Source organism: Cynocephalus volans, chromosome 6, assembly GCF_027409185.1.
Source record: "Cynocephalus volans isolate mCynVol1 chromosome 6, mCynVol1.pri, whole genome shotgun sequence".
Taxonomy (NCBI): domain Eukaryota; kingdom Metazoa; phylum Chordata; class Mammalia; order Dermoptera; family Cynocephalidae; genus Cynocephalus; species Cynocephalus volans.
The window spans coordinates 127,066,489-127,094,144 of NC_084465.1; the positions used below are offsets into that span (position 1 = coordinate 127,066,489).

The 27,656-nt window shown below is 50.0% G+C and overlaps 1 protein-coding gene across 3 annotated transcripts in view; it reads left to right on the forward strand.

Moving 5' to 3' along the window:
- The window catches only part of PFKFB3 (6-phosphofructo-2-kinase/fructose-2,6-biphosphatase 3), a 74,652-nt gene that overhangs the window by 33,434 nt on the left and 13,562 nt on the right, over positions 1–27,656 (forward strand). For 2 of the 3 annotated variants that reach the window (XM_063098803.1, XM_063098802.1), the window contains exons 1-7: positions 17,961–18,352; positions 23,076–23,201; positions 23,678–23,774; positions 24,420–24,486; positions 24,946–25,020; positions 25,335–25,391; positions 27,309–27,433. In XM_063098803.1, coding sequence (XP_062954873.1) covers positions 18,277–18,352; positions 23,076–23,201; positions 23,678–23,774; positions 24,420–24,486; positions 24,946–25,020; positions 25,335–25,391; positions 27,309–27,433 — 623 coding nt within the window. In that variant the 5' untranslated portion in view covers positions 17,961–18,276. Of the gene's footprint in view, positions 1–17,960; positions 18,353–23,075; positions 23,202–23,677; positions 23,775–24,419; positions 24,487–24,945; positions 25,021–25,334; positions 25,392–27,308; positions 27,434–27,656 lie in introns of those variants that run through there. The other variant, XM_063098804.1, reaches the window with a different exon arrangement.

A 27,656-nucleotide genomic window follows, 5' to 3' on the forward strand; every position in this document is an offset into this window, starting at 1 on the left:
GCACCGGGGAGGGTAGGTATGAGGGTGGGTAAGAGGGTGGATAAGTGAGGGCCAATGCTGTGAAGACTCCAGATATGGGAGGGGCTGAGGTGCCCACCCAAGCTCCCTGGGCTGCAAAGGTGGGTTTGGTACCAGCCTTGGTAATAATAGGAACCTAAAACTCAGGGACTCCCAGGCTGTGGGGGAGAGCTGACCTGTCCTTAGAACCCTGTGTTTCTTTAGTCCGATTGCTTTGGGCCCTACGTGATCCTGTGGGTGTGTGCCGAACCACACAGCCATCCTTCCCTCCCTCCTCCCCCATCTGCTCAGCAAATGCTTACGGTGCACTTGCAGAGTAAGCCAAGGTGGCGAGGGAGCCAGCTGGGGGAGGGAATCTGCACAGAAGGCCCTGTGAGTAGACAGAGCTGGCCCTGTGGGTCCCCTTCCTCCCCTCCCTCAGGACCTGAGGTGTCAGCATTCAGAGATTTCTAGAATGCAGCCAGCCATTATTTTCCCCTGAGGTATCTTTGCCTTAAATTTGATCTCTTCTGTGAGATAAAAGGATTCAGTGCTGGTACCGCAATTCTGGCCTACCTTGGGCAGGTGGGGAAGAGTTTAAGGGCAGGAGGCCCTGCGGCCCTCTCTGTGTCCAGCCTCAGCCTGCCTCCTCTGCCCCTGCGGGTGCTGGAACTTACGCTTCTGGGACAACAGAGGAGGCGTTGGTCACTAGCACTGAAGCTAACTGCCTTGGGAAATGGCCCCCAGTCCCAGTTTAATCCTCCTACTGGCCATCTACCCGCGTCCTCGGGCAGGTTATTTCCTCTCTCTGTGATTGTTTTCTTAACTCTGGAATAGCAATGTCTACCTGGTGGGTAGTTCTAAAGATTAGACACAATCCATTTAAAGTACCCAACGCAATGCCTGGTGCATTCAACAAAAGGTAGCTATTATTAACTTATCAGCTAAGAATAAAAGCAGCTAACACTTCTCGAGCTATGTTATCTCCCCTACCTTACGGGTGGAGAAAGTAGGGCACAGAGAGTTTAAGTTATTGTTGCAAAGTCACACAGTGAGGGAGCTGGAGGGCAGCAGGTGAAGGGGACCTGTGCGGAGTCTGAATCCAGTCACCGTGTTGCTTTTCAGCTGTTTTTCCAAATCCTTTAGTCTTTGCTCAAAGCTTTCTGATTGCTTATCAGTGAACAGTTTGTTCCTTTCTGTTCCCAAAGGCCCGTGTTTACAAGGAGGAGGACTGGAGTGTGGGGGGTGGGGGGAACTGAAAAATATGTCACCCAGGCCATTGCCCAGCAAGCACCCAGGGGATGAAAGACTGAACAGGACACTTTCCCTGGCCATGGATGCTGCCAGCCGGGGGTCTGCCCAGGACTGGTGTGGAGGCCCAGGAAGACAGCAGGCAGGGGGAGAAGAGAAAGACCCCACCCATCCCAGCGGTGACCCAGCCCATTTCCAAGGGTAAACTGAGGAGCAAAGGCCGCAGGAGCCTAGTGGTGAAGGGAATCCTGTCGCCCGAGATGCGGACACTGGAGTAACACGTGAAGACACGCAGGAGGGGCCTGCGCGAGCCCAACTCAGGCAGGGGCTGCTGGCGACGGGCAGCGGTTAACCCAGTGCTTGTTCTGGTTTCATATGTTGTGAGGCGACTGCTGATCCTCCTGGGTGACAACAAGGTGTGTGACTACCGAGAGAGGCCCCAGCATCCATTAACGAGCTGCAGGAAGATCTACCCGAAAGATGTCATGACCCGCCTTGAAAGTAGTGGATGCACGTTCAAAGTAATCAGCCTAAAAATGTCTGCAATTAGCATTATTTTGAATAGATTTATGAATGGTGGCTATGCGAGCCAGCGTGAACCCCAGGTCCCCAGACAGGTCCCCAGACAGGCCTGAAGCAATCAGACTGAGGGGAGAGTGAGTAATATTTTTTTCTAACAATAACAATAGTAGGGCTCATTGTAGAGAGGACAGGAAAAATAAATAAATGAAAGAAAGGAGAAAAGAAAGAAGGAAGGAAGGACAGGAAAGAAAGAAACCACCCGTAATTCCGTAACAGAAGTAGCCATTGTTAACATTTCAGTTTCCTTCTAGTTTGTTTGTGATATAGTTGGTCATACAATGTATGCAATTTTGTGTTCTGATTGCCTTAAAATAACAAAGTTGTGGAATGTGTTCCTAAAACTGAGACATACCCTGATTACATATCACAGAGGCTGATACTGACATTCTTTAAAAGGTAAGAGTTTGGAAGCAAAAACAGCGACTTAGACAAATGTGTACACCTGTGTTTGTAGCAGCACTATTCACTATAGCAAAGATGTGTAAGTAAATCCAGTGCCCATTGGCAGGTGAGTGGATAAACAAAATCTGGTCTATACCTACAATGGAATATTATTCAGCCTTAGAAAGGACCAAGGTCTGGCCAGTTAGGTCACTCGGTGGAGTGTGGTGCTGACAACACCAAGTCAAGGGTTAAGATCCCCTTACTGGTCATCTTTAAAAAAAAAAAAAAAGTTCTGGAGATGGTTAGTGGTGCTGGTTGCACAGCAATGTACGGGTACTTAATGCCGCAGAGCTGTGCACTTACAAATGGTTAAAACAGTAAATTTTGTGTTATGTGTATTTCACTACCATAAAACAAAAGATGGGAGTTGGAGCTGTGGTCTCTGGCTTTCTCATGTCTCAGCCTCTGGCTGGGTCTTCCTCCCTCTCTTCCCTGAAGTTTCTCCCCTCTAACCCGTCACCTGGTTACACACACACACACACACACACGCACGCACACACGCACACACACGCACACACACACGCACACACGCACGCGCGCGCGCGCACACCCCAACCCCTGGAGGTCTAGATTAGGGTGTGGATGCTGAAGGGACTGTGGCTAGGGAAACTTGGCAGGTGCAGCAGCATGTGTGGAGCAGGGGCTGGGGCTACTCGGTGTAAGACGGTGGCGGCGGGGATGGGGGAGGGGGAGCAAGCACCATCTGTGACCTTGAGCGAGTCATCTGGCACTAATGCTAGGCCAGAAGATGGGCGTGGGAAGGAGGAGAGCCGGGCGAGGGGGCCTAGTGTGCGATGGGCAGCCAGCCCATCGATCCTAGTGCCGTATTGGGGACAAGCAGGTGCCTGCTACAGTAGGGGGAGGGCCTCTTCCTAGGCTCCACAGGCCAGGTCTCCACACCACTGCCCCGTTTCCCTCAAGAGCTCAGTGTGACCAGCAGAGGTGCAGGCCTCCATTTGGTGGCAAGGCAGGGTTCCCCCCAGGACTCCCCCCAGCCCCACCAGGCCTTGTTTCTCCTCCGGGCTCTGCCACTCTGGAATCTGGAGCCCTGGTTGTGGGACCAGAGGGAGGCAGTGCAGGAGGAGGCAGGACTGCCCTGGCTTCACTGTCTTGGCTGGACGATGCCCGAATGTGGGTGAACTTTGCAGTCCAGTCCAGGGGCTGGAGCCAGGGCCAGGAGGGCAGAGGGCTGAGTCCCTGCCAGACAGCGTGGGGCCTTTCCCAACTCCTCAGGGTGCCCGCTTGCTTCACAGCAGGGCAGCAGGCATGGCTGCCAGTCCCCACGGACCCACCCTGTTGCCCCAGGTTCAGAAAGTGGACATGGCCAAGTCTAGCCAGATCTGGAGCTCCAGAGTGCGGTGCACAGGTGTGTGCATGCACATGCATACGCACACATGCGCTCACATGCACACACACATGCACACGCAGACATGCACATGACCCACCCCAGCCCTAGGAGGTCTAGTCCTTCCTGCCACACCTCCTTTCTCCCTGGGGGACTTCCAGGAGGTCTGGAAGCTGGGAATTTTTCTCTGGAAACTACCTGGTAGTTTAGTAGCCTAAAGATTTATCAGAAGGTCAGCCCAGTTCTTCATTCTCAAAAACAAAATAAACAAAAAAACCTTTCAGAGGTGCTACACGGCTTCTCCTAAGCCGTGTGGGCAAAAAGGATGGAGTGCGAACACCAACTTCAAGTGGTTTGCTTCTTCTGAACTATTTTTTGCTCGTGGATCTCTCCAAAACACCTCCAGACTCTGCTACAATTTGTTTACTAATTGCTTCCTGTGCATCTGTCTCTCCTTCCTCAACAAGGAGTAACATCCTTGCAGTTGGGAACCACAGCCCCAGCCTGCTCCATGGACGTGGAGGACCACCAGGCTCTCAAATCTGCTCACCTCTGGTCTCACCCATATTCCATCTGGTGTCGCTGGGCCAGTGGTCCATCTGAAAGCTCAGCCAAGTCACTCTGTGGGGCTCAGACCCTTCTCTGGTTGTCTAGATCGATGTTTTCTCCCCTTCCCCAATTTTAAAGAACTTGGGAAGCCCTCTCCCAGTGATATAAAGTCTGGCTGATCTGGAAGAGCAGGAGCCTTGGTCCAACTTTCTTGGGTGGTTTCAGTAGAACTGCTGGTTTGACCCGTCTTGCTTTGAGGAATGCAGAAAGGCTGCTGTGGATTAAATGTCCCCCCAAAGCTCATTGAAACTTAATCCCCACTGTGACAGTGTGAAGAGGGTGGGAAATCCTGTTATGGTAATAGTGAGGTAGGGCCTTTAAGGGTGATTAGATAGTGAGCACTCTGAACTCATGAATGGATTGATCCACTGATGGTTTAATGAGTGGCCATGGTGTGGCTCTGATGGCTTTGTAAGAAGAGTGAGTGAGGCGGTTACTCTCTTGCTCAAGCTTCTGCTGTGTATATAGCGTCACCACCAGGACAAGAACTTCAGGAGATGTGTTCCCTCAACTTTGGACTTCCCAGGCTCTGAAACTGTAAGAAATAAATTCTGTTTCTTTATAAATTACCCAGTTTCAGGTATTCTGTGTATGCAACAGAGATGGACTATTAGGCCAAAATAAAATGTTGTTTGGTGGTTGAGCTTGTGGTGGTGTATGTTAGAGAAATGGTTTGAAGTAAAAACTATTTCGTTTTTGATCATATTATTAGTATTCTCATTATAGTTTTAGTAGAATTTCACTGACAGCCATAATATGTTTATCAGTTAGGGGTGCTTGTGTCTGTAACAGAATACCTGGCCAACAGTGGCTTCACCAGACAGAACCAATCACACAACCACATCCCGACTAGTTTCCGACAAAGGGGAGTGGGTTAGCCCTGCCATGACTGTTCCTGTGGATGGGATGGAAAACAATGTGCCTTGAAATCGGGGGTCTTTACCTCCCCCCAACCGTCAAATCAAGGTTCCATCAGCCTAGAAGTGGGGTAGCTGCAGGGTATATGATGAACAGTGTCTCCACATAAATTGAAATACATCTTCACCTTTCTTTATTTTATAATTAATACATGCTATTTAATTAAGTTTAGTTATATAGGGAAACACCATCTTTCGACATACATTCAGGAATGACACTGTGCGTGTGGATTGGAGGTGGAAGGTACCAATGTCATTGGTTTTGTCCGACTGTAATATCTTTTCTCAGCCATTTTATAAGAGAAGACTATCTTCTGAAAGTTTTCAAAAGAAACCTGTTTGTGGAAAAATTGTGTTATAGGAACAGGAAACTGGCAGAGACTGCTAGCATTCCCCCAAGATCCGTCTCTCCTTCTTCCTTAGTAGTAGAATCCAGGGCAGTCAGTCCTCTTACTGCCAATAGAGTTTTGGTATTTAAATAGTGATATATTTAAATATAAATGATATATACTGCACAGTTCACATTACGCTGTCTAATGATGAGAGGGGAGAAGTTTTGGGCCACTATTCCAGGCTGCTTCTCTACAAATTACCCATTTCACATGTGGCAGGTCTTTTGTTATCAGCAAATGGAAAATCAAATTACCTGTATTTTACCTTCCAACATTGGTTTTTGAGATGTCAGAGATGTCTTGATTTGTTGTTCATTCAAAATTCATAAGAATTTTTGGATGCAACCCCCAAATGTGAAGAACCTTTTCAGGGGAATGTGCAGAATTATTACTACTTATGCTCCTTATAAACTTGAACATTTTCGAGTTTTTGACTTTTCATTTCGAAATAATTTCAGACTTACAGAAAGTTACAAAAATAGCGCAAAACATTTCTGTATGGCCTTTACCCAGATTCTGCAATGTTGGCGTTTTACTCTGTCTGCTCTGTCCTTCTCTCCTTTCCTCTTTCCCTCACCCCATCTGTGTATGTATGTATCTACCTATCCATCTATTCATCCATCTGCCTTCCTATATATCTCTGTCTCATCTATGTATAGAAAGAGGGAGAGAGAATATATATATATATATATATAGTGTATGTGTATGTGTTTGTGTGTATGTGGAGAGAGACAGAGAAAAATACATCTTTTTTTCTGAACTAGTTTTTTTTTTTTTTTTTTTGGTGGTTGGCTGGCACTGGGAACTGAACCCTTGACCTTGGTGTTGCAAGGCCGAACTCCAACCAGCTGAGCTAACCGGCCAGCCCCCTGAACTATTTGAGAGTTCAATGCAGACATAATGTCCCATTGCCCCTAAATACTTCAGAGTGTATTTCCTCAAAACAAGGACAGTACAATGATCAAAATCAGGAAATCAACACGGATACAGTTCTGTTATCTAATGTGCAGACCTTATTTAAGTCTCACCAGTTTCCCTTTTAGTGTTCTTTATAGCAAAGAAAAGAACATTTTGACTGGCCCAGGGTTCAATCCAGGCTCACAAGCTGCAGTGAGTTGTCATGTCTCTCCAGTCCCCTTCATCTGGAACAGTCCACAGTCTCCCCTGCCTCCCATGGCCATGGTATTCTTGAGGAGTACAGTCACTCATTTTTGAAAAATTATTTAAAAAAACTTAATTTTGGTAAGAACTTCTAATGCAAAATTTACTGTCCTAACCATTTCTAACTGTACAGTTCAGTAGTTAAGTACATTTACATTGTTGTGCAGCAGAGCTCCAGAACTTTTTCATCTTGCAGAACTGAAACTCTGTTCCCATCAAAAAACAACTTCTCATATCCCCCTTCCCCCAGCCCTGGCAACCACCAGTCTACTTCTGTCTATGAGTCTGACTACTCTAGGGACTTGATATAAGTGGAATCATACAGTATTTGTCCTTCTGTGTCTGGCTTACTTCACTTAGCATAATGTCCTCAAGGTTTGTACCCTATGGCTTGTCCCACCATTGTATCTTAGATAACTTGTTTTGAATTTGTAGATAACTTGTTTTGAATTTCACAAATAGGACTTTGAATTTTGGACTTTTGAGTTGAAACAAGTTAAGACTTTGGGGATGAAGTGAATGTATTTCTATGTGAAAAGGGCTTGAGTTTTGGGAGTCCAGAGGCGGGATGTAGTGGATTGAATTATGTCCCCCCAAAATCCTCTGAAGCTTGAGTTGTGTCCCCCAAGTTTTATGTATTAGAAACAGCCCCCACTGTGACTGTTCAGAGGGTGGGAAATCCTATTATGATAATTGAAAGGTGGAGCCTAGAAGAGGTGATTGGACTGTAGGACCAAGCCATAATGAATGGATTAGAAATGGGGGTCAGGGGCGTGGGTCTGAGGGCTTTAAAAGGAGAGAGAGGAGAGTCTCTGCTGCTCTCTCTGCTTCTACCATCTTGCAATGTGAGACCCCTGGGTCACTGTTGCCACCGCCAGATGGACTTTGGACTTCCCAGCCTCAGAAACTATAAGCAATAAATTCCATTTTCTTTATAAATTACCCAGTTCCAAGTATTGTGTTATAACCAACGTAAATGGACTAATACAAGGTTCATCAATGTTGTAGCAGGGGACAGGATTTCACTCCTTTTTTAAGGCTGAATAATATTACATTGTCTGTATAGACCACATGTTGTTTATCCACTCATCTGTCAGTGGACACTTGGGTTGCTTCTGTGTCTTGGCTACTGTGAATAATGCTGCTCTCAACATGGGTGTGCAAATGTCTCTTTTTTGGGGGGCGGGATTCTTTCTGTTGCTACTTAATGATTCGATTCATGTTCTGAGTGTTTGGCAGGGACACTGAGGAGTGGTGATGTGGCCTTACCAGGCTGGTAAGGCTGACTTTGATCACTTTCTTGAGGATGGTCCCTGCCAGTACCATTCTTGTTGTAGGGCTACTGTTTTTCTCTTTGTGATTAATAAGTATTTTGTGGGGAGATACTTTGAGACTCTAAAAATACCTTGTTTCTTATCAAACTTTAACCCATTCAATTCTTGTGTGAAACAATTATTCCTATGGTGATGACCAAACAATGACTTACAAATTCCATCATTTTTCTCCTGTCGTTTGCTGACATTTTACTCTAAAGAGCAGCTTTCCCACCTTCTGCACTTGCTCATTCACTCATTTATTGTATTACATTCTAATGGATTCATGGGTTCTTATTTTTCTCTGGGTTATAATCTATTACTATAATTGTTTTGTTGCTCAGATTGTACCAGATATGGCCGGTGGGAACCCCTCACAGTTGGCTCTGTGTCTTTTTTGACATTTCCTCATCATCTTCTCATTAACTTGTGTTTTAACATTAGTGTTTCCTGTGCTTCCTGTCTTTAAATATTGATTAATTATGGGTATACATGAAATACTAAACAACTAAGATTAAATCATTTTCGAGCTGTATAGTGGCCAGACATCAGAGGTTGCCTCAGGAAAAATATTTAAAGATACATTTGTGAAAATAAATTTATTGATTAAAAAATTAGAAATGGGAACCAAACAATTTCTACTTGGGGTGTAAACCTCATATCATACTTTGTGAATTCCCCCAGCAGGGACCACCCAAGAGCCAGTTTATCCCAAGGGGCTTGTGGAAGGAAGGCCTCACTCAATGACTCCTAGCTCCCTGGATACCCAAGCTGGTCAAATGTTTGACTAAATGCTCAGTCAGCAGTTTTATACGCAGATCCACATAATATTGCAGTTTTAGACTCAAAGGCTTTAAAACAGAAAAGAACCCCTGTGATCATTTTGAACTTGAAGTATAGAGAAGCGTCTTGTGCAAAGTCACGGAGTTGCCGAGAGGCGGAGCTGGGGCCCCTGCAGAAGGATCCCCCATTTGCAGGGCCAGTCAGAGGCCAGCTGGTTTGGTTGAAGCTGGAATGTTCTTGACTGAGGGGCATCTGGCTGTTGCTAGGAGTCATGCTGGGCAGGCCCCATTGCTGTCCCTGGGGGGTGACTGCAGGCAGCTCCTTGCACCTTGCAGGCAGCATCCAGTTTCTGCTCATGGGAGACAACACCACCTGTACTTGTAAGAAGCTATCATTCCATCTCCTAGTCCTGTTCTTTACGTCCTGTCTAGCCCTGTAGCTGTTCCTCTCAGGGTGTGCTTTCTGGATGGCTGGGACATCCTGGTCACCTTTCTCTGGGGGTATCTGAGTTTGTCCACATTCCCCTTAAAAGGTGTCACTCAGAACTGCACATGACTCTATCTCAGAACTGGCGATTACAGACCGTCCCAGTCTCTAACAGGAACACTACACATGAATCCAGCCAGCTGGGATAGGTTTCCCAACATCTAGTCAGCATCGCTGTCCAAAACCTGCATTTCTTTTTTTGTTTTTTTGGCTTCATGCGGTTCTATTTTTAGGATGTTTTCCTCTGGGAGAAGGAAGAAGTATGAGGGGAACAGAGCAGCGGAAGGGTGCCAGCTCTGGTCTGCCAGTCCCCAGCTGCTGCTCTCCACTCTTGTGACACAGTGCCACCGTCCTCCACTTCCCTACTTTCTCCATGTGACTCTTCTGCGAGTCACCAGGGCACGCTTTTCCATGCTCAGCAGAAGGTGGTTTGGTTCCAGTTTTTCTGTTCTCCCCAGTCCTGGGTTAGGCACCATAGCTGTGTAGACTGTGACTCTTCCCCTCACCCTGTGTGTGCATGTGTGTTCATGCGTGTTAGGGGGATGTCACCGATCTCCTGAGGAAACCCAGGGGTGGAGACCACATCACATGGCAGCCAAGATTAGGGGAAATCTGTTCAGATGTTGATCACACAGCTGGTGTGGGCCTGGACATTTCAGCAATGCCAGTCTTTGTGTACTGGTTGAGTACTTTACAGTTTTTCCAAGAGCACATTTACCCATCTATCATCTGATCCTTATCACATCCTCCTGAGGGCTGTCACCCTAGTTTTATAGACATTGACCTCAGTGAGTGGCTGCCCGTCCACCCTTTAGTTCCTGGAGGATTTCTGGAAGCTACCTCCAGCCCATGATGTGAGCCAGTGCACAATCCTACTTGAGATTATTTGTTGATTAGCTCAACCGTTACAGATATAAACATTAATTCATCAGACACACTTATATTGAACACCGTGTCTGTCTGATGCTGTGGTAGGCTCTGGTAATTCAAAGATGCACAGCTGACCCGTTTTTAAGTTGCTTATAGTCTACTAATTCCTATCAAGTTTTATTTGTATTTCTTTGAGAACAATGGGAATCATTGGTCTTTGCCACTTGATGCTTAAAGACCATCTGCCACCTCATCAGCAGATGAGGGAAGAGGGTCCAGACTAGGTTTAGGACAGGATCAGAACAGGGTCTGGGCTCCAGACTCCCAGGCCATGTGCTCCCTGTTTCTTTCCCGCTTTCCCATTCCCAGTGGATAAGCTTTGGGGGTCAGACAAGCCTGGTTCCTAACAGTTGAGTATCTAAACATAGATTATCCAGAGGGTCCATGGGACTGCTTTTTGTTGTAGTAATCTTGAGTCCCTGGCTTCTGTCGGTATTTACCATCTGTCTGATAGTGTCATTCAACTCTTTTAACATCATAAGGCGAATTTACTCACTCTTTAGTGAACAGCACGTCCCTCCACTATGAGCCGTGTGAAAGCAAGCTGTTTCTGGGGCTCCGAAGTCCAGGAGTGGGCTCTTCAGCCTGCACATGCATGTTTTAATGGGAGCATGACAGCTGCTTACACGTGTTTGAGGGCGAGCATCTGTTGTTGGAAGGTGGCACAGCTCATTCTGTATCCAGCAACAGAATGAAGACCTAGCAGGAAATTCTAGGAAGATAAATTTGGCTCAGTGTAAGAAATGTCTTGCTAGCCAGTAGCACTGTACAATAATGGAGCAAACAACCTGAACCAGGAGTTCAATCTGAGGTCCAGAAGGGCCCTCCCTGAAGGGCTTGTTCATCCAGCAGGGGCTGGCCTAGGAGCCTTCCAGGGCTGCGAGTGAGGGACACGGTTTAGAAGTAGTGTGTTGAGCTCCTTGCTGTGGACACCTCCCCATTTGGAAGCTGCTCAGTAGCAAAGGAGCCCACTGCGAGGCTGAGCGGGGCTGGATGGGGCTTGGAACCTGCTTCCGTAGCCCCAACTAGCCTCTCAGCCATATCTAAACTGCTGGTCTAAGAATATAATTTAGCTAGGCAGCTAAAAATTGGGCTTCTGCTGCAAAGACAGGGAGAGTGGCTGCTGGAAAGTGACTGGCTCCAGAAGTGGAACCTCCCAAATATGTGACTGAGTTGACTGAGTTGGACGGGATGGGACCAGAGGTGGAGGGGCAAAATCAGGGAACCTTCTGTTTTCCAGCCTCGGCAGACTCTAACTGCTCGGTTTGGACATAGCCCTTGGCTACCAAATAGTCAGCCTACTATGTACCAGGTACCCTGTTGTCTTCTTTTCATGCAAAAAACCCTGCTGGGTAGCTATTGTCCCCATTGTATAGTTGAGAAAACCTGTACTTTAGGATGCTGGGTCACCTGCTTGATGGGGACTGAGCTGTTAGGGGCCCTCCAGCCTTTACTTCCACTGTTTCCCCGCCCTCCGTGCTGCTGGTGCCGGGATCTCCAGTGGGAAGTCAGATGGTCAGGGTCAGCCGAGGCCGGGGCCAGACTGTGGGGAGAGGGGCTGAGCTGAGGATGTCTTTTCCAGCGATCTCGAGGCTCTTGAATTTGTTTTTTCCTGGTCTTTCTAGCATCCTCTCTTCCTTGTCTAGTAACTGCTGTGTCCTAACTTTAGCAGGCTTAACATTTACATTTTTAAGATAAAGGTTTGTCTCTCCTTGTCTCCTGTCTTTTTTTTATCGAGGTGAAATTCACATACAATTAGGCAAAGGGCACGATTCAGTGGCATTTAGTACACTCACAATGTTGTGCAGCCATCCCCTAGTCCCTAGTTCCAAAAGGACACCCCATACCCATTAAACAGTCACTACCCTAGCCCTGGCGATCACTAATCTGCTTTCTGTCTCTATGGATGTACCTACTCTGGATATTAGATTCATAAAGTATATGACCTTTGTGTCTGACTTTTTCCACCTAGCGTAATCGTATTATTCTTCTGGGGCTGCCATAACAAACCACAGACAGGGTGGCGTATTAGTTTGTTTTTGGTTGCTTATAACAAATGGGGTAATTTTTAAAGAAATAGAATTTATTTCTCACAGTTTTGCAGGTTGGGAACTTCAAAGTACAGGAAACACATCTGGTGAGGGCCTTCTGCAATGATGCAGGGTGTCACGTGGCAAGAATGGGCTGAGCAAGAGCTCACCTGCTCACTTGCTCTCCTTTCAAAGCCATCAGAACCACGGCCATGACCACCATTAAACCATCAACCCATTACTCCATGAATGGATCAATCCATTGGATGAGGGCAGGGTCCTCACAACCCAATCATCTCTAAAGGCCCCACCTTCCACCACTATATTGGGGGTTAAGTTCCAACATGAGCTTGGGGGGACATCAAACTTTAGCAACCACGATGACAGCTATTTGACCACCTCCTTCACTTCCCTGGCTGGACCCACGGCTTCTTTAGTTACCCAGCTTCGAGCCTCCTTTCACCTCAGGGAAAGACAGCCCAGCCTGAACCTCTCAGAGTCCCCACTGAACTCCATGTGATTCTCTCTTCTTTATTTTGTTTTAAGCTTGTGCATTGGTGACAAAGACTCCAAACCCATTGATATTCTCCCAAAGATCTACCCAGAGCCGAGAAATAAAATCACCCCCCAAATTAAGACACAGCTTGACCTTGATTCACTTTTTCCACAGGTGTGGGATTTGTGCAAACTCTGTTTGTATATGTGTGTGTCATTTGCAAGAGGCAAAGGCGTGGTCAGCACATGCAAAGCACCACAGGATCCTTGACTCTCTCAGTCCCTCCTCCCTCAGTGCCTGGATCTGCACAACTTACGCATTTTTTCCCCCCAGAATCTGAGCAAACTGAGATATCACTGGTTTTTAAAATTAAAAAAAAATTTAACTTTCTATTTTGAATAATATATACTTACAAGAAGTTGCAAAGTAGTATATAGAGTCCCATGAAACTTTCACATGCCTTCTCCAATGGTGATAATCTTATGTCACTGTATTAAAATATCAAAACCAGGAAATTGGCATTGATACAATACTGTTGACTAAGCTCAGTATATCTTTTTTCTTTTGGTAGCTGGCTGGTATGGGGATGTGAACCCTTGATCTCGATGTTATTAGCACCATACTCTTACCAAGTAAGCTAATCTGCCGGCCCAGTGTACCTGAGTTTTAAAAAGCAGGAATATTGTGAAGTAATAATATTAAACTTTTTAACACAAATATTCTCCTTCTCGATATTGGGTGAGGAGGCTGGCAAGGAGTGTGAAAGGCTATCAAAGCAGTAGCCAGGAGTAATGGATCTGAAATACTCATGGGCAGCTCAGGGTCCCAGGCTCAGGAGTGTTTTTTAAAAAAGGAAAGGCCTGCAGGAGGTGGAGTTACATGGACTGGGAAGAGGGAAATAGAAACTCACTGAAGTGTTTGGTGGGACTTTAGTTGCACAATTTGAGTTGACTCACCCAGAGCCAAGCTGTGGCTACAGGGGACCCTCTTCATACGCCCGTAATGAGACATTTAAGCCTACTCGATTGGAGAAAAAAGTATATGACATTTGTAGAAAATTAAAAAAATTTTTTTTATCTAATACACTTTACTTTTTAGAACAGTTTTAGGTTCACAGCAAAATTGTGGGAGAAGTACAGTGAGTTCCCATATCTCCTCTCCCCCCACTCATGCACATCTTCCCCCACTGTCCACATTCCCCACCAGAGTGGGACATTTGTTACTACTGGTGAACCTGCATTGACACATTGTGATCACCCAGAGTCTACAGTTTACATTAGGGCTCACTCTTGGTGTCGTACATTCTATGGGCTTTGACAAATGTATAATGACATGTATCCACCATTCTAATATCATACAGAGTGTTTTCACTGTCCTAAAAATCCTCTGTGCTCCACCTGTTCATTCCTTCCTCCCCCTAATCCCTGGCAACCACTGATCTTTTCGCTGTCTCCCTAGTTTTGCCTTTTCCAGAATGTCGTATAGCTGGAATCATACAGTATGTAGCCTTTTCAGATCAGCTTCTGTCACCTAGTAGTATGCATTTAAGTTTCCTTCGTGTCTTCTCATGGCTTGACAGCTCATTTCTTCTCAGTACTGACTCATGTTCCATTGGAGGGTCCACAGTTTATTCATACATTCAGCTGCTGAAGGACATCTTTGTTGCTTTGAGGTTTTGACAATTATGAATAACGCTGCTATAAACATCCCTATGCACATTGTGAATTGGCTTTTTGAACCCCTGATGTGACATTGTGTAGATAGTGTCAGTGTCTGTTTCTACCCATGTACGAATTACAAATATTTTATTAAGAAAAATCCCCCCCTGCCCCCCGTCTTTGGATGGGTGGGTACTGTGTTTTACCCTGTGTCTCATTTCACTCTCTCAGAGGTGGGCTTTTTCACAGGAGCAAATAATGACATTCTGTGTCTAAATAGCTTGTTACCTCTCTCATTCTCTCCCTGGGGAGGAGGCAGCTACCAGCATGGTTTCAATGTGTGAACGTTTAAGTCTGGCTCATTGGCACAGGGTCACGGAATTGGGGTTGCTTGTTGCTGTTACAAGGGCTAGATGCCCTTGGCCAGAACAAGAGAGTGGAAACAGAGAAGGTCAAGGAGAACAACCACCTCCTCAGTCCTTTCTCTAAGGCCGGCCTAGCACAGTGAATTCACCTCCTTAAGCACCTCTCCAGTCACTTGGTAGGTTCTATATAAATGTTAGTATCATTTTAAATAATGGCCCTGCTAAGGGCTAATTCTACACAAGGAAAATCTTTCTTTACTCTTTCCTTCCAAACAGCTCATGTTCTGGGTGATAGTCTGAATCTTCTCCTCGTTAGGATTCCACTCAGCACTCTGGAATTAGGGTGGGCCTGTGAAGAGTCCCCTGAAAAACCAAACCCTTTTCTGATTGGTTTTCTTTCTTGATCTTTGACTTGATTCCTCAACCTCTCTAATCTCTAAACCTCCCTTTACTCCTTCCCATAAAGCAAGGGGCGTTGACTACATTGTCTAGAAGCTTCCTTCTAGCTTTAATAGGGTCTAGGACCATGACTCAGAATGGACGAGAAATCATCTGTATGCCCTAGTACTTGGAGTTGTTCTGGCTGTAAAGATATCATTGTATTAGAGGAATGTTTACATTCTTGGCAGCCTTTTCTGAAGGATTTCGTTTATATCCTGGTTGGGGACAGGGGAGTTGGTGAAGCCTGGGAGGGCAGCATTTGGAGTGAAGATAGGACCATGAGCAAGAACTAGGGAAAGAGTGGGGAGGATGTCTAAACCGGTAAACTCTGAACCAGTAAAATGTTGGAATACAGTTGCAGTTGGGTTGCTTATAAGCGGTTTTGTAGTGAAGCAATTTTACCTCCCATGAGGACTCTACCCTAATTTACCTGGGGCAGTAAATGCTGCAAAGAATTCTAGCTGGTCCTTAAAAGAAGAAGAAAATCACGTGTGAATTCGTCCCCCCCCCCCCCCCCCCCCCCGCACTCCCAGTTTGCACTTAGATATCCAAGGAGAGGGGGATTAAGTTAACTTCCGTTTGCCTTCTGTCTATCTGGGTCAGCATGTGAAGGAGAAGAACGTTGTCTTTGCTCTGGACGCCCAAGGGGTTATTGATACACATGCAGGGAAAGCACCCTGTCTGCGAATGCTCAGCTGGGACCTCCGAGACGTCAATCGCCTTGTGTCCCGAGATGCTCCTGGTCAGATGTTACCTAGGGCGAGAGATTGAAGATGTGCCCCCGCTTGTGCGGACCCCTGCCACTGCTCCCCAGAGCTGAAACCAATAGCGTGTTTGTAGGCCTAGAGGGACAGTGGAAGAATGCCACCCGGTTCGCTCGCCTGGCCTATAGGTGGGTGCAAAATCTCCAGTGGGCAAGTAGCAGGCGCGCAGGTGCACCGTCATTCCCGGGAGCAGGGCCCTCGCTGCAGGGGTGCAGCCGCTCTCCTCTTGCAGCCTGTCGTGCTCCCCAACCCCGCGAACCCCGGAGGGCGGAGAACTCTTCCCGGTGGCGCGGGCGTCCTGGCTGCTGTTTTCCTCGTCGGATCAGCCACTCTTATTTCAGTAGTGGAATGGAACCCTCCCTTGGGTGTTTTAGGATGTCACCTCTGGCATTTGCTCCCACTGCAGAAAAACAAGTCCAAATGCAGTGCATCAGGTTTCTGAACAGCTGCCCGAGCGCAGAAACCAGACCGTCAGCAAAGCTGTCGGGAGGAGCAGGGGCTCTGGGGAGGGCGGCGCGGGCGGGCGGGCGGGCTGCGGGAGTGGGGGTCGGGGCGGGGAGGCCGCAAGGGCAATCGGCCGGGGCTGGTGGGGGGCGGGCGACGGTCCGCGCTTGGGGGCCCCTGGGCGGGCGGAGAGTCGGGCGGGGCAGGCGCGCGGGGCGGGAGCAGCTGCGGCCGCCGCCAGGGAGCGGGCGCGCTCCCAGCAGAGCATGCAGAACGTGAGCGACGTGTGGCCGCCTCTGCGCAGACTTCTCCACTGCAGTGTGGGTCTCAGCGGGCGCCGCCTTCCCCCTCCAATCCCAGCGCAGCCTCCGCGCTAAGTGTGCACCACCCTGCGAGGCAGGGCAGCGCCTCCGTGCTGAGGCGTCGCTTGCTAAAGTTACATCCGTACCATGTTCCCGCGCCCAAAGCACCCCGCATCTTCACCGCACAGCCTCCGACCTGTCTCCACGACTGTCACATGTCGTGGGCCGATGCAAACTGCGAGGACCGAGAAAGGAGAGCGGGCACTCACATACCAGAAAGTGGTGAGGGAGTGCAGAATGAGTGGCATGAATTTTAGGGGTTTCCATAATCAAGGTGCCACCCCTTTCCCCCCAATACTTGTTCCAGGGATTATAGTCAGGTGATGAATTGCAGGTTGGAATGCGGTCTAGTTTTATTTACTCTTCGACTCGGGGAGGTAGTAGTTTATTGAACATTGTACGTGGTGAGTGCGAAAACTAATGCCAGCCGGGCCACCTGGTTCCATTTCAGTCCAGCCTGAGGGGCTTTTCCGCCCTCTCCTCGTGCTCAGCATCTCAGGCCACTGAAGGTTCCCAGTCTTGGGGCTTGGAGCTGAGCAATGCCCAGCACAAATCCAAGTTTGCAAGGAATTCAGGAAAATGGGCGGGGTGAGGTCGAAGGACCAGGGAAGCCCCCTCCTGGGGATGGCGGGGGTCGTGATGGGTGATGACTCACAGGCGTTGTCAAGGAGCAGCTCTGGCCCAGGTCTTCACCTGGACTGTGCCTGCCTTGGAGCGCGTGTTAGGAATGCAGAGTATTGGGGCTCCACTGCCAGAAAGGCCGTATCAGTGGGATGCATTTTAACCAGCATCCCAGGGGATTCGGCTGCAGGGGGCCACGGACCACAGGGCCGCACCACTGCCCTCCTCCCAGCACAGTTGAGGCGAGGGACAGGAGTATTCGGAGAAGCTGTGCCAGTCGTCCTTAGGGGATAACAGGAAGAGGAGTTAGTAGGAGCGAGGACCTTCAGCCTGGGCTGGGCGTTGTCCGAGGGCCGGGGGCTGGTTGCGAGCAGGTCGCACTGCGGTCGCCGGCCCGTAGGGGGCGTCAGCAGGCCGCCGCCTCCTGGCTCGTCCACCCTCCTCCCCACGTGGAAGGGGGCTGGGACCGAAAGAATGCGGCCCGCCCTGGGGCTGACGTGCGCGTCGCTGCCGGCCCCAACTCTTATAAGGCAGGGCAGTGAGCAGAGCATCCAGACTGAGCTGGAGAGGAGGCACGCAAGGGTGCCGGGTGGCCGGAGCGCGGCTGTCACTGCGCCCGAGTATCCCGGGGCTTCCCGGAGCGGACGAGCCGACCGCGCGGGGCAACCTCATCCCCGCGCCCCTCGCAGCGCCCGCCGAGCCCCCGCACGGGCGAGCGTCCAGGACTTAGCACAAAGCACGTTTCCCCAAGCAGCGCAGGGGGCGCCCGGCCGCGCGCCGGCGCACGTACCCCCTTTCCCCTTTGTTCCGAGGGTCGGCGGCCTTTCTCCTCCCCACGTCGCAATCCCCGCCCGGCGTGGCGAGCCGCCAAGTGCAGCTGCGAAGATGCCCTTGGAGCTGACCCAGAGCCGGGTGCAGAAGATCTGGGTGCCCGTCGACCACCGGCCCTCGTTGCCCAGATGTGAGTGCAGCTGCGCGGGGCCGGGCTGCAGGCTGCGCCGCGTGCAGGGCCGGGCCATTGTGTGGGGCCGCTTTGTGCCGACGCCCCTCTGGGGGAGGCGCGCTCTGCGGCTGGCTGCGCTCCCGGGGCGGGCGGCGGGGGCGCTGTGGCTCGGCCGCCGTGGCTGCCCTGCCGACTCCGGAAACGCCGAGAGCGCCCCGGTCTCTGCTGCGGGCGCCGAGACGGCGGCGAGCGCGCGCCCAGCACGGCCCCCAGCCCCCGCCCCTTCTCCTCTCCTCCGTCTCCTGGTGGTCGCTGTCCGCCCGCCTGTCTGCTTCTGTCTCCCTCCTCCTCTCTCTCCCGCTCTATTTCACTCTCTCCTTTTACTTCTCTTTCCCCATCTCCTGCCGCTCTCTTCCCATCTCTCTCTCTCCCCCTTCCAGCGACGTTGGGGACGCTCGTGCTGGCGGCGCCAGGAGAGCCACCTGGAGCCAAGCCTTTGCCCCTGGTTTTGGGGAGGGTCCATTTCAGGCATGCACATGCACACGCGCACACACACTCGCCCGTGCTCGGAATTTGCTGGCAGTTCTCCCCGCCCCGCCTGTCGCCTTCCGTAAGGGCTTTGGAGCGGGTTCCTTTGGGCACCATCCCCAGCTGCAAAGAGCCGCCCCTCAAGGTGACGCGCCCCGGAGCCCATCGGGTGGACAGGGGCGAGCTGCCCGGTGGGCGTTTTGCACAGGCCAGGTCGATAGCCTGAGAGGTAACGGTGGGATTCAGGGGCAGACCCTCGAGGCTCCAGTCATCCCAGGACACCTGAACGCTCCAGGCTGGCTGGGCCTCTCCACTGCCACGTTTCTTGGGAGCCGGACTTGAAGCTGGCCTGGAGTTTTGCCGGGTCTGAATCATGGCCTTCCCGCCCAGACCTGCCCAGGGAGACGGGCAGCGTCTCTCCGTGGTGCGCTCTGGGCCGGTACACCAGCAGGTCCATTCTGCTGGGCCTGAGGATTTGGGGTTAAGTCCTCAGGAGATGTCTTATTCTCCCTTCTGGGCAGGGCTTGTCTTCTTATAAAACCTGTTGGTGGTGAGGGATGTAGCTCCTTAAACCCCCGGAGAGATTTGTCCCAGGAAGATGCAGAAGCAGCCCCCACCCCTTTTTGACTTTTGAGTAAAAAAAATTACACTTTGTAAACTGCTCTTGGTCCCACAAATATGGATTGGTATTATATATACTAGTGTATACATATGTATGAAATTGTGTGTGTGTGTGTGTGTGTGTGTGCATGCACACGCATGCTTAGTTGCCCCGAGGTTCGGGTCTGGGAGGGATGTCCTGAGTTTCAGGGAGGACACTGAGATTGGTTGGCGTCAGTTCTTCGGTGGTGATTTTGAGAGACACCAGCGTGCTCGATGCATCCTTCCTCCAGGCTTTGAAAACCGATCCATTAGACTCCTTCGGTCTGCACGTCGCGCACGCAGCTGAGAGATTTGCCTAGGAATCCCTGTGGAACCATTCAGAGCTTGGGGGCGGGGGTCCAAAGCTGAGGAATTAAGTCTCTCCTCCTGCCTGCTCCTGGAATCATTCTGTATGGCTCTGGGGTGCAGTCTCGGACACATTCCTTCCTATAAAAATATCTGCAGCCTGGATATTTATTACACATCTTATGTCAAATAGTGGTGTCTTTCTCCGTTTATATTCTCATTTGTCTCTTACTGGAAAGGAGAAAAGAGGGCATTTCTCCTTGGCATCTTTCCCTATACCCTCCCCTTCCTTCTCCCAGCGCAGCACTCTACCAAGTGCGCCACGGGCTCGGCCCACTCCCCTTCCTTCTCTAATGGCATTTGGAACACTGGGGTTTTATTTCTCCTAAACCTGTTACCATCTTTATGAGTGCTCTCCTCAATGGAGGTAGACAGCAGGGTCCTCTGAGGCTTATTTTATTACTAAACAAAGGAGGTCTTTTTGCGCAGCGGTGATTTGCCCTCACCTGGTAGGAGGAGGTCGAGGTGGTCACTGCCCAGGCACTCTCTCCATTCCCTCTGACGGCTGTGCAGCTGGGTGCCATCTTGGTTTGCGGCTCTCTGTTCGTCATAAACAGCCCCTTCCATTTCTTCCCCTGAACTTGTAATTGAAACATAACTCACCTACTTCTAGAAAAGAACAGAAATGACTTAGCATATACGTGTGTGTGTGTATATATATTTGGCAGCTGGCGGGTGAGGGGATCCAAACCCTTGACCTTGGTGTTACCAGCACAACACTAACCAAGTGGACTGACTGGCCAGCCCTGAAGGGTCCAGGAGGTGCGGGAGCTGCAGCACAGGGTCTTCCCAGCAGTCTGTTCTAGAATGCATCTGGGTGGACGAGGGCAGCTGTCACAGGCCTCTATCTGTCGTGCACTGCATGTTCTCAAGCTAGCCACTTAATCTAGGGAGGAGAGTTAGAGCTGGAATCTGGGGTGCCAGCCTTTCAGCCAGCTTTGATAGGGACAGGCACTGTCCAGGTGGGGTTTAACCATCTCCCTGGCTGATTCCTTCCATAACTGGCTTCTGCTTTGCCCAATAAGGGAGTGATGGTTTACTTGGGTTTGAAATTCACCCTCAACTTTTGCCTTACAGTATTTACCCTGCTGTGTCTTTACAGTTTTGGTTTTTCCCTCACAAAGTGTCTACTGCCAGAGGAGATTAGTTCCCATGATTAGTGTATAGACATAATCCCCGCTGTGATAAACCAGTCAGCTTCTGCCTCTGCTTCCTTGGCATGGTTTCAACAGAAGTGTCCCGTGCATGTGCTCAGCTGCGTGTGTGTGTGTCTGTCTGTCTCTGGGTGTGTCTGGATGCTCTTAGGAACAGTGGTGTAGTGGGGATACCTGATGAGACTGGGTTGGGGGTACCACTGGCTGAGGGAAGGGTCCATGGGTGGGTACCATTTCAGGCACAAGTGAGATATGCCAGCAGGGGCTGCCACTTTTCTGATGTGTCAACTGCGGCTGCCAGAACAACCTCAGACAGGGCGTGTCTTCTGTCCCACTGGCTAGCAGGGAGACTGCCATCTCTCTGCCATGCTCCTGGCTCACCTGGGCAGTGAGAGCCTTCTGTTTTCTAGGAACCTGTTTGTTTCAGGCTGCTGGAAGCTGCAGAAATGCCAAGGGCTTTCTGTGGCTCCTGATCCCCTGATAGCCTTTCTTCCTCCTCACTCTGCGTGCCGGGAGGATCACTAATGGTTTACAGATATTAGGAAGGAAGGAAAGCCCCAGCTGCCAGGTCTAGGATGCAGGTCTAGAATCACAGTGGGTGTTTGGGCATCGACCTCAGTGTGGCACTGTGTTGGGATGCCCTGTCCGCAGGGTGGTGGCTGTCCTTCCTCCCTACACTAGCACTCACCAGCCTAGGCTTGCCTGTGTATCAGAGCCTCTGTCTAAATTGGACATCTGCCTGGACTGTGGCACAGCTGTCAGAGCTTTCCCTGTAAGCCCTGTGGCCTGTGCCCGGGAGGTGATGAGGACATGGAGCCTGCTGAGCCAGCCAGCAAGTGTGGCTGCACTACCCGGCTAGAGTTGGCAGTGGCCTCTGGCTGGCAGCTTCTTGTTAATAAGATGCAGGAGTCGCCCAAGAGTCTAGGGCAAGATGACAGCCCAGGAAACTGGGCCTTCGGTTTCCAGAACTGGCTCCTTTCAGCTGCTTTCTGAAAACCCAGCAAAAGCCTCCCTCCCTGGCGTTTTGTCTTATTGAGATTCTGAGCACAGGGACAGTCACTCAGCAGCAGAGCCAGGAGGAGCATTTCTGGGTGAAGCTGGCCCCTGCTTGGGGCTTAGCAACTGGTCATTCCCTTGGCAGGGCCCTGGCATCCATCAGGACCTGGCAGCTGAAGGGGAGGCGGAGTTGTCAAGAAAGGGCATAAGAGTCTGAGGGATGGGGGGGATTTACCTGTTCCAGGGGAAGGGGCAGCATTCTGGGTTTCTGACCTACTTTCATTTGATAAACTCTTTAAAATTTTCTGTTGTTGTTTAGAAAGGCTGTCCAGACCTCCTGAGTGAAGGTTAGAGTATTGATGGCCAGCTTCTCTCTGTTTGGGTCACTGGGGCCCACCTGCCCTGTCCCACTCCCCCTGCCCCTCAGTTTATGTGCTGCATGTGGGAACCACCTGTCCCTGCTGTTAACTTCACCCTCCCTGGTGCTAGGAGCCCCTTCCTGACACCCTGAGGAGGAGCGAGCTTCCACTGTGGTGTTAGTAACTGAGATCCCTGGCTGCGTTTAGGGCCCTTGGTATCTGGTTGGGAATTAGGTGTTTTTAAAAAATTAATTAATTAACTTTTCCCATCAGTAATCTTTTTGTTAATTGAAGTGTATTGATTATACATATTGATGGGGTACAGAGGTACATTTCAATAGATGTATATAATGTATGATGATCAAATCCGGGTAATTAGCATATTCATCACTGCAAACTTTAATCATTTCTTTGGGACATGGGCATTTGACCTCCTCTCTTCTAGCCATTTGATAACATGCAGTAAGTTACTGTGAGACCATCTTTGCCAGCAAGCTTGAGTGGCAAGGTGTGACTGGAGGACTCTGGCCACTAGGGGGCCCTGGTCCCACTGGATTATAAAATGCCAGGGGCTTTGGGATGGGGAATGACCAAAAAATTTCGGTGAGATTCTTTAAAGTGTGTTGTTGGGTGCAGACTCTGTTCATCAGCTTTCACCGCTTGGTCAGTGACAGCTCTCTTGGTTGTTTCTTGCAGCCTGCGGGCCGAAGCTGACCAACTCCCCCACGGTGATCGTCATGGTGGGCCTCCCTGCCCGGGGCAAGACATACATCTCCAAGAAGTTGACCCGCTACCTCAACTGGATTGGTGTCCCAACAAAAGGCAAGGCTGGATCCCAAGGCTGGGGGAGTATGCTGGTTGCTACGACCCTGCTGGCTGGTCTCCTGCATCCGCACAAACCCGACCTTCCATCTCTGGCTACTGGCGCTCACAGGCAGGACTCTCCTGGGCGGATCTGTCCCCTGGTGGTGGAGTCGATCCTGCTTCCCACCCATCTGTGTCCCCACCATGCTGGATCCACACCCTTCCTTTTATGTTGGGGTGGTTCTCTCCCTGGCAAACTCTTGCCACCTCAATTGGTGTGGACCTGTTTCCTTTACATCATGCTTAGTTGTAATCCTCCTCTATGACTGTTCCAGAGTGCTCTGTGCCCTCGAGGACACTTTTATGAATCTCTGCTTGGTCTTCTCCCAGGATGGGCAGCGGCTTGAGGGTGGGGCTGGCTTTCACCTGTCTGCTCCCACTGTGCCCAGAGCAGTGCTCCTGACCTTGGCTTTGTTTCTTTTCCTGATGTGCAGTGTTCAACGTGGGGGAGTACCGCCGCGAGGCCGTGAGGCAGTACAGCTCCTACAGCTTCTTCCGCCCCGACAACGAGGAGGCCATGAGAGTCCGAAAGTACGCGTGAGCCACCCGCCTGCTGCTAAGTGCTTGTGCGGGAGGGACAGAGGGGCCTGAGCGTGGCTCTCCGCCGGTGGCCATCAGCTCTGGCTGGTGTTAGGACACGCCTCTCAACCTCTCTGAGACTCTTTGATCTGTTCCAGATGGTCTAGCTCAGCTGATGTGAGACAGGGCGGTAGCAGTCACATCTCTTTGAGAGGAAACAGGGTCCTTTTCATGGGAAGTCATCTGTTTACGTTTGCAGAGCATTTCCTTTTTAGCACAGTGATCATGAAATCCTAGTGCAAAAGTGCTCCACCCCGACTCCTGGGAAAATCCCCTGGGGAGCTTGTAAAGATCTGATGCCAGGCCCTGCCCAGGCCAGCTCAGTGAGAGCCTGTGGGTGGGCTCTGGGTGTCTGTTTTTTCACAGCTCCCCAGGGGAATGATTCCAGGGTGCAGCCAGGCATGAGACCACCCCTGAGTGTGCCTGGGCCTCAGATTGGAAGCCTCTGGACTGCAGGAGGGGCTGGGTGCTGAGCAGATCAGAAATACTATAGCCCGGTTGTTGTGCTGCGTGCTGGGGCGCCTGCCAGGGATTGCCAGGTCTCCCCTGGTGGGTGGGCCATGCTGATGTGCGCCTTGTCTTTGTTGTGTGTTGCAGGCAGTGTGCCTTAGCTGCCTTGAGAGATGTCAAAAGTTACCTGACAAAGGAAGGGGGACAAATTGCAGTAAGTCTGGGGAACAGAGCAGGATGGTGTGTCACTGGCCTGAGCCACCGTGGAGATGCCGCAAACAGGCACAAGTGCCTCTTTGCTGAGGGTTGAGGGGAGCAGGTGCTGGAGCAGCCCAGTGACTCGGGGAGGTGGTTGTGGGGTGGAGTCAGGGACATAGTCAGGGTGTGTTCTGTCCCCCACCTCCCAGGCAGGCAGGACCTGGGTCGCTGCTACGGTAGCTGGTGGCCCCTCCAGGTGGACCTCCCCCCTGACATGTTTGTGTGTTCTCGGGGACTCTTCCACCCCTCCCCCCATCCCTGAGTGCTGTGGGCACTGGAGGGCACAGTCTCTCCTGGAAGCGTGTGTTAGGGCTTATTCCTGGGAATGACAGGTCTGACTTACTTGGTGGTTTTGGTAAATATAGTTAAACTCAAACTTGGATTTTTTATCCCGGCCCTTCTCCCTCCCTATCAGGTTTTTGATGCCACCAATACTACACGAGAGAGGAGACACATGATCCTTCATTTTGCCAAAGAAAATGTTTTCAAGGTGAGCCAAACATCTTATCTTGCCCCAGAGAGCTCAGAAGAGAGGAAAATTCCTCAGAGACTATTTCCTAGTTCTGCCTGCTCCATCACCTCCTGCAGCTCAAGTTTTGCTGCCTAAAACTAGGACCTTCCTTGTGGCAGGACACTGAAGGTCATGGCAGCATCCCTGCATTGGGGAGGGCAGAGCACGTGGGCATGAGTAGGAAGTTCTGTCACGTCCTTGGGGTCCACCGCATGTGATGACATCACAATGAGAGCAGAGTGGCCCTTGGGGGCATTGGTTGTCGACTGACGGTCCTGTCTTACTTCCACCAGGCGTTTTTCATCGAGTCTGTGTGCGACGACCCCACGGTTGTGGCCTCTAACATCATGGTGAGCAACCAGGAAACTCACTCCTGTGCAGTAGCTTAGACCACCGGGATGTTGGCAGTCCTAGAAAAGTGGGAGCCTGGGTCAGGCCCTGGAAAGTAACTAAGCCTATAAGGAGGTCCCCCTGCCAGCTGGTTGTGGAGTGTGTCTGAGGGGTGGATACAGGGACGTCAGAAGTGCGCAGCAGTATTTAACCTGGAGGCCCAATCGGTGACCTGGACTGGCTCTGTCTAGGGCCTTGGTGGACAGCCGGCAGTATGCAGTCACAGTTGGGGCTTAGGAGGTACTGTGGGGAGACCGGGAGCAGTTTCTGTAGGTGGCAGGAGCTCAGCTTCGTGGTGGGGAAGGGCTGCCTGGGACAAAGGGCAGCCCACCCTCCAGACATGAGGGAGGCTGCGGCTGATGTCTTGCTGTTAAGGCCCCTGATGGGTAAGGATGTCTGTGTGTCGACAAGAGCCGATAGGATTCAGCAGCCTGGAGGCACAGTTCCCGGCCTTGGGAAGAAGGGCTGTGGAAAGTTATCTCCCTCCTAATGCATCTAACAAACCTGCAACATGCCCTCTTCCTTGTCTCCCTTGTGCCCAGGGGAGCTTGACTGGGTAAATTGAGGGCAACTGGCAGTGTAATTTGATTCCGTGTTAAGTTTTATCACTTGATAGCAATATATCATACACAGGAACGGTTACTATGAAGACTTTATCACAGGTCAGCTTCTCATGCTGTAGATGGTTTTCTCTCCAGCTTAGCATATGAGAGAATAAGACATATCTATAAAGAAAAGCAGTTCTGAATACTTTTTTTTTTTTTTTGGTGGCTGGCTAGTGTGGGGATCTGAACCCATGACCTTGGTGTTATAAGACTGCATTTTAACCAAGTGAGCTAACCGGCAAGCCCCTAAATACTTTTTATATAGAGAATCCTGTGGTTTTGCTGCAGACAAACCAAGGGGTCTAGAAAGTTTGTGGAGAGATTTGTGTTATCTTTTAATTTCATTTTTCCATGAACATTTTGAAGTACCCTCGTATGCATCTTTAAAGGGGATGCAAGGTGTATGCTAACTTCCTGTGTTGGTCCTTTTCTCCAAGGCAGTGGAAGTGTTTACAGGCATTTCTAAGAAATGAGTTCATATTTCAGGAAGGGCTATTTGAATTGTGGAAAATTAGTTCAGATTTGTTTCAGTGAGTCCAGAGGAAGAGGCTCAGAGTGCGCGCAAACAGACTTTGCAGTCATCTAAACAAAGGTCTTGCTGTCTTTCTTTGGTTTGGCTCTGCCTGTGCCACTTGGTAGCGAAACTCGTGCAGCTGTGGAATCAGTTCTCCCCAGTGGGGAGCTGCCCATGGCCTTTGTGAGAACTTAGCGCTTGTCTCAGATCCACAGACACAGTGAGCATGGGCTCTGACTCTCGATGTGCAGAAACCTCTTTCTCTGATTAAACCTCAAAGCAGCTTTGCAGGTTAGGCCCAGGAGTTTGTGAACTTAGGTTTTATTTTTTTGTGGTAGAATATACACAATGTACAGTTGACCATCTTAAGTTTTTTTTTTTTTTTTTTTTGGCTTAATACGTAACAGTTTATTTTTTATTCTCAAAGAGTCCACCATAAGTCCATCAGCTCTCCAGGAGCCATTTTTAATGGTTCACTGGTATTAAGTACAGGCAGAGGTGTTCATTGCAGAATCCCTTGGGTTTCTGTCTCTGTTCTTCCAGCCGCAGGTCTCTGTACCCCCTGGGCATCCTCCCTGTGTAATCATCAGGCTATGAATTCAGCCCCATTTCTTTCTTTTTCCTCTTAAGCGCTGGGTAGGATAATCTTTACTCTGAGCCCTTCTGTGCTTTCCCCTTTTGAGAGCCCCAAATCCTGCTTAATCTAAGCAGAAAGCCTTCTAGCGTGATTCATCAGCTGCCTCTTTGTGGTGTTACAGGAAGTGAAAATCTCCAGCCCGGATTACAAAGACTGCAACTCGGCAGAAGCCATGGACGACTTCATGAAGAGGATCAGTTGCTACGAAGCGAGCTACCAGCCCCTCGACCCCGATCACTGTGACAGGTACTGCCTGGGCGGCCGTCTTTGAATTACCCACATACGTTACATTTGCTCCTGTTGCTCCTAGTTGCCTTTATCAACCCTCTTTAAAAATGTCTTTTTAAAAAAAATCCTTGATTACAAATCTACATTCCGTGTAAATCTCTATTCTGATACTGTGTTGAAGTATAAGGAAGCAGATGAACATTCAAGCCCCATCTTGATACTGTCCCTCTGATAGTCCTTT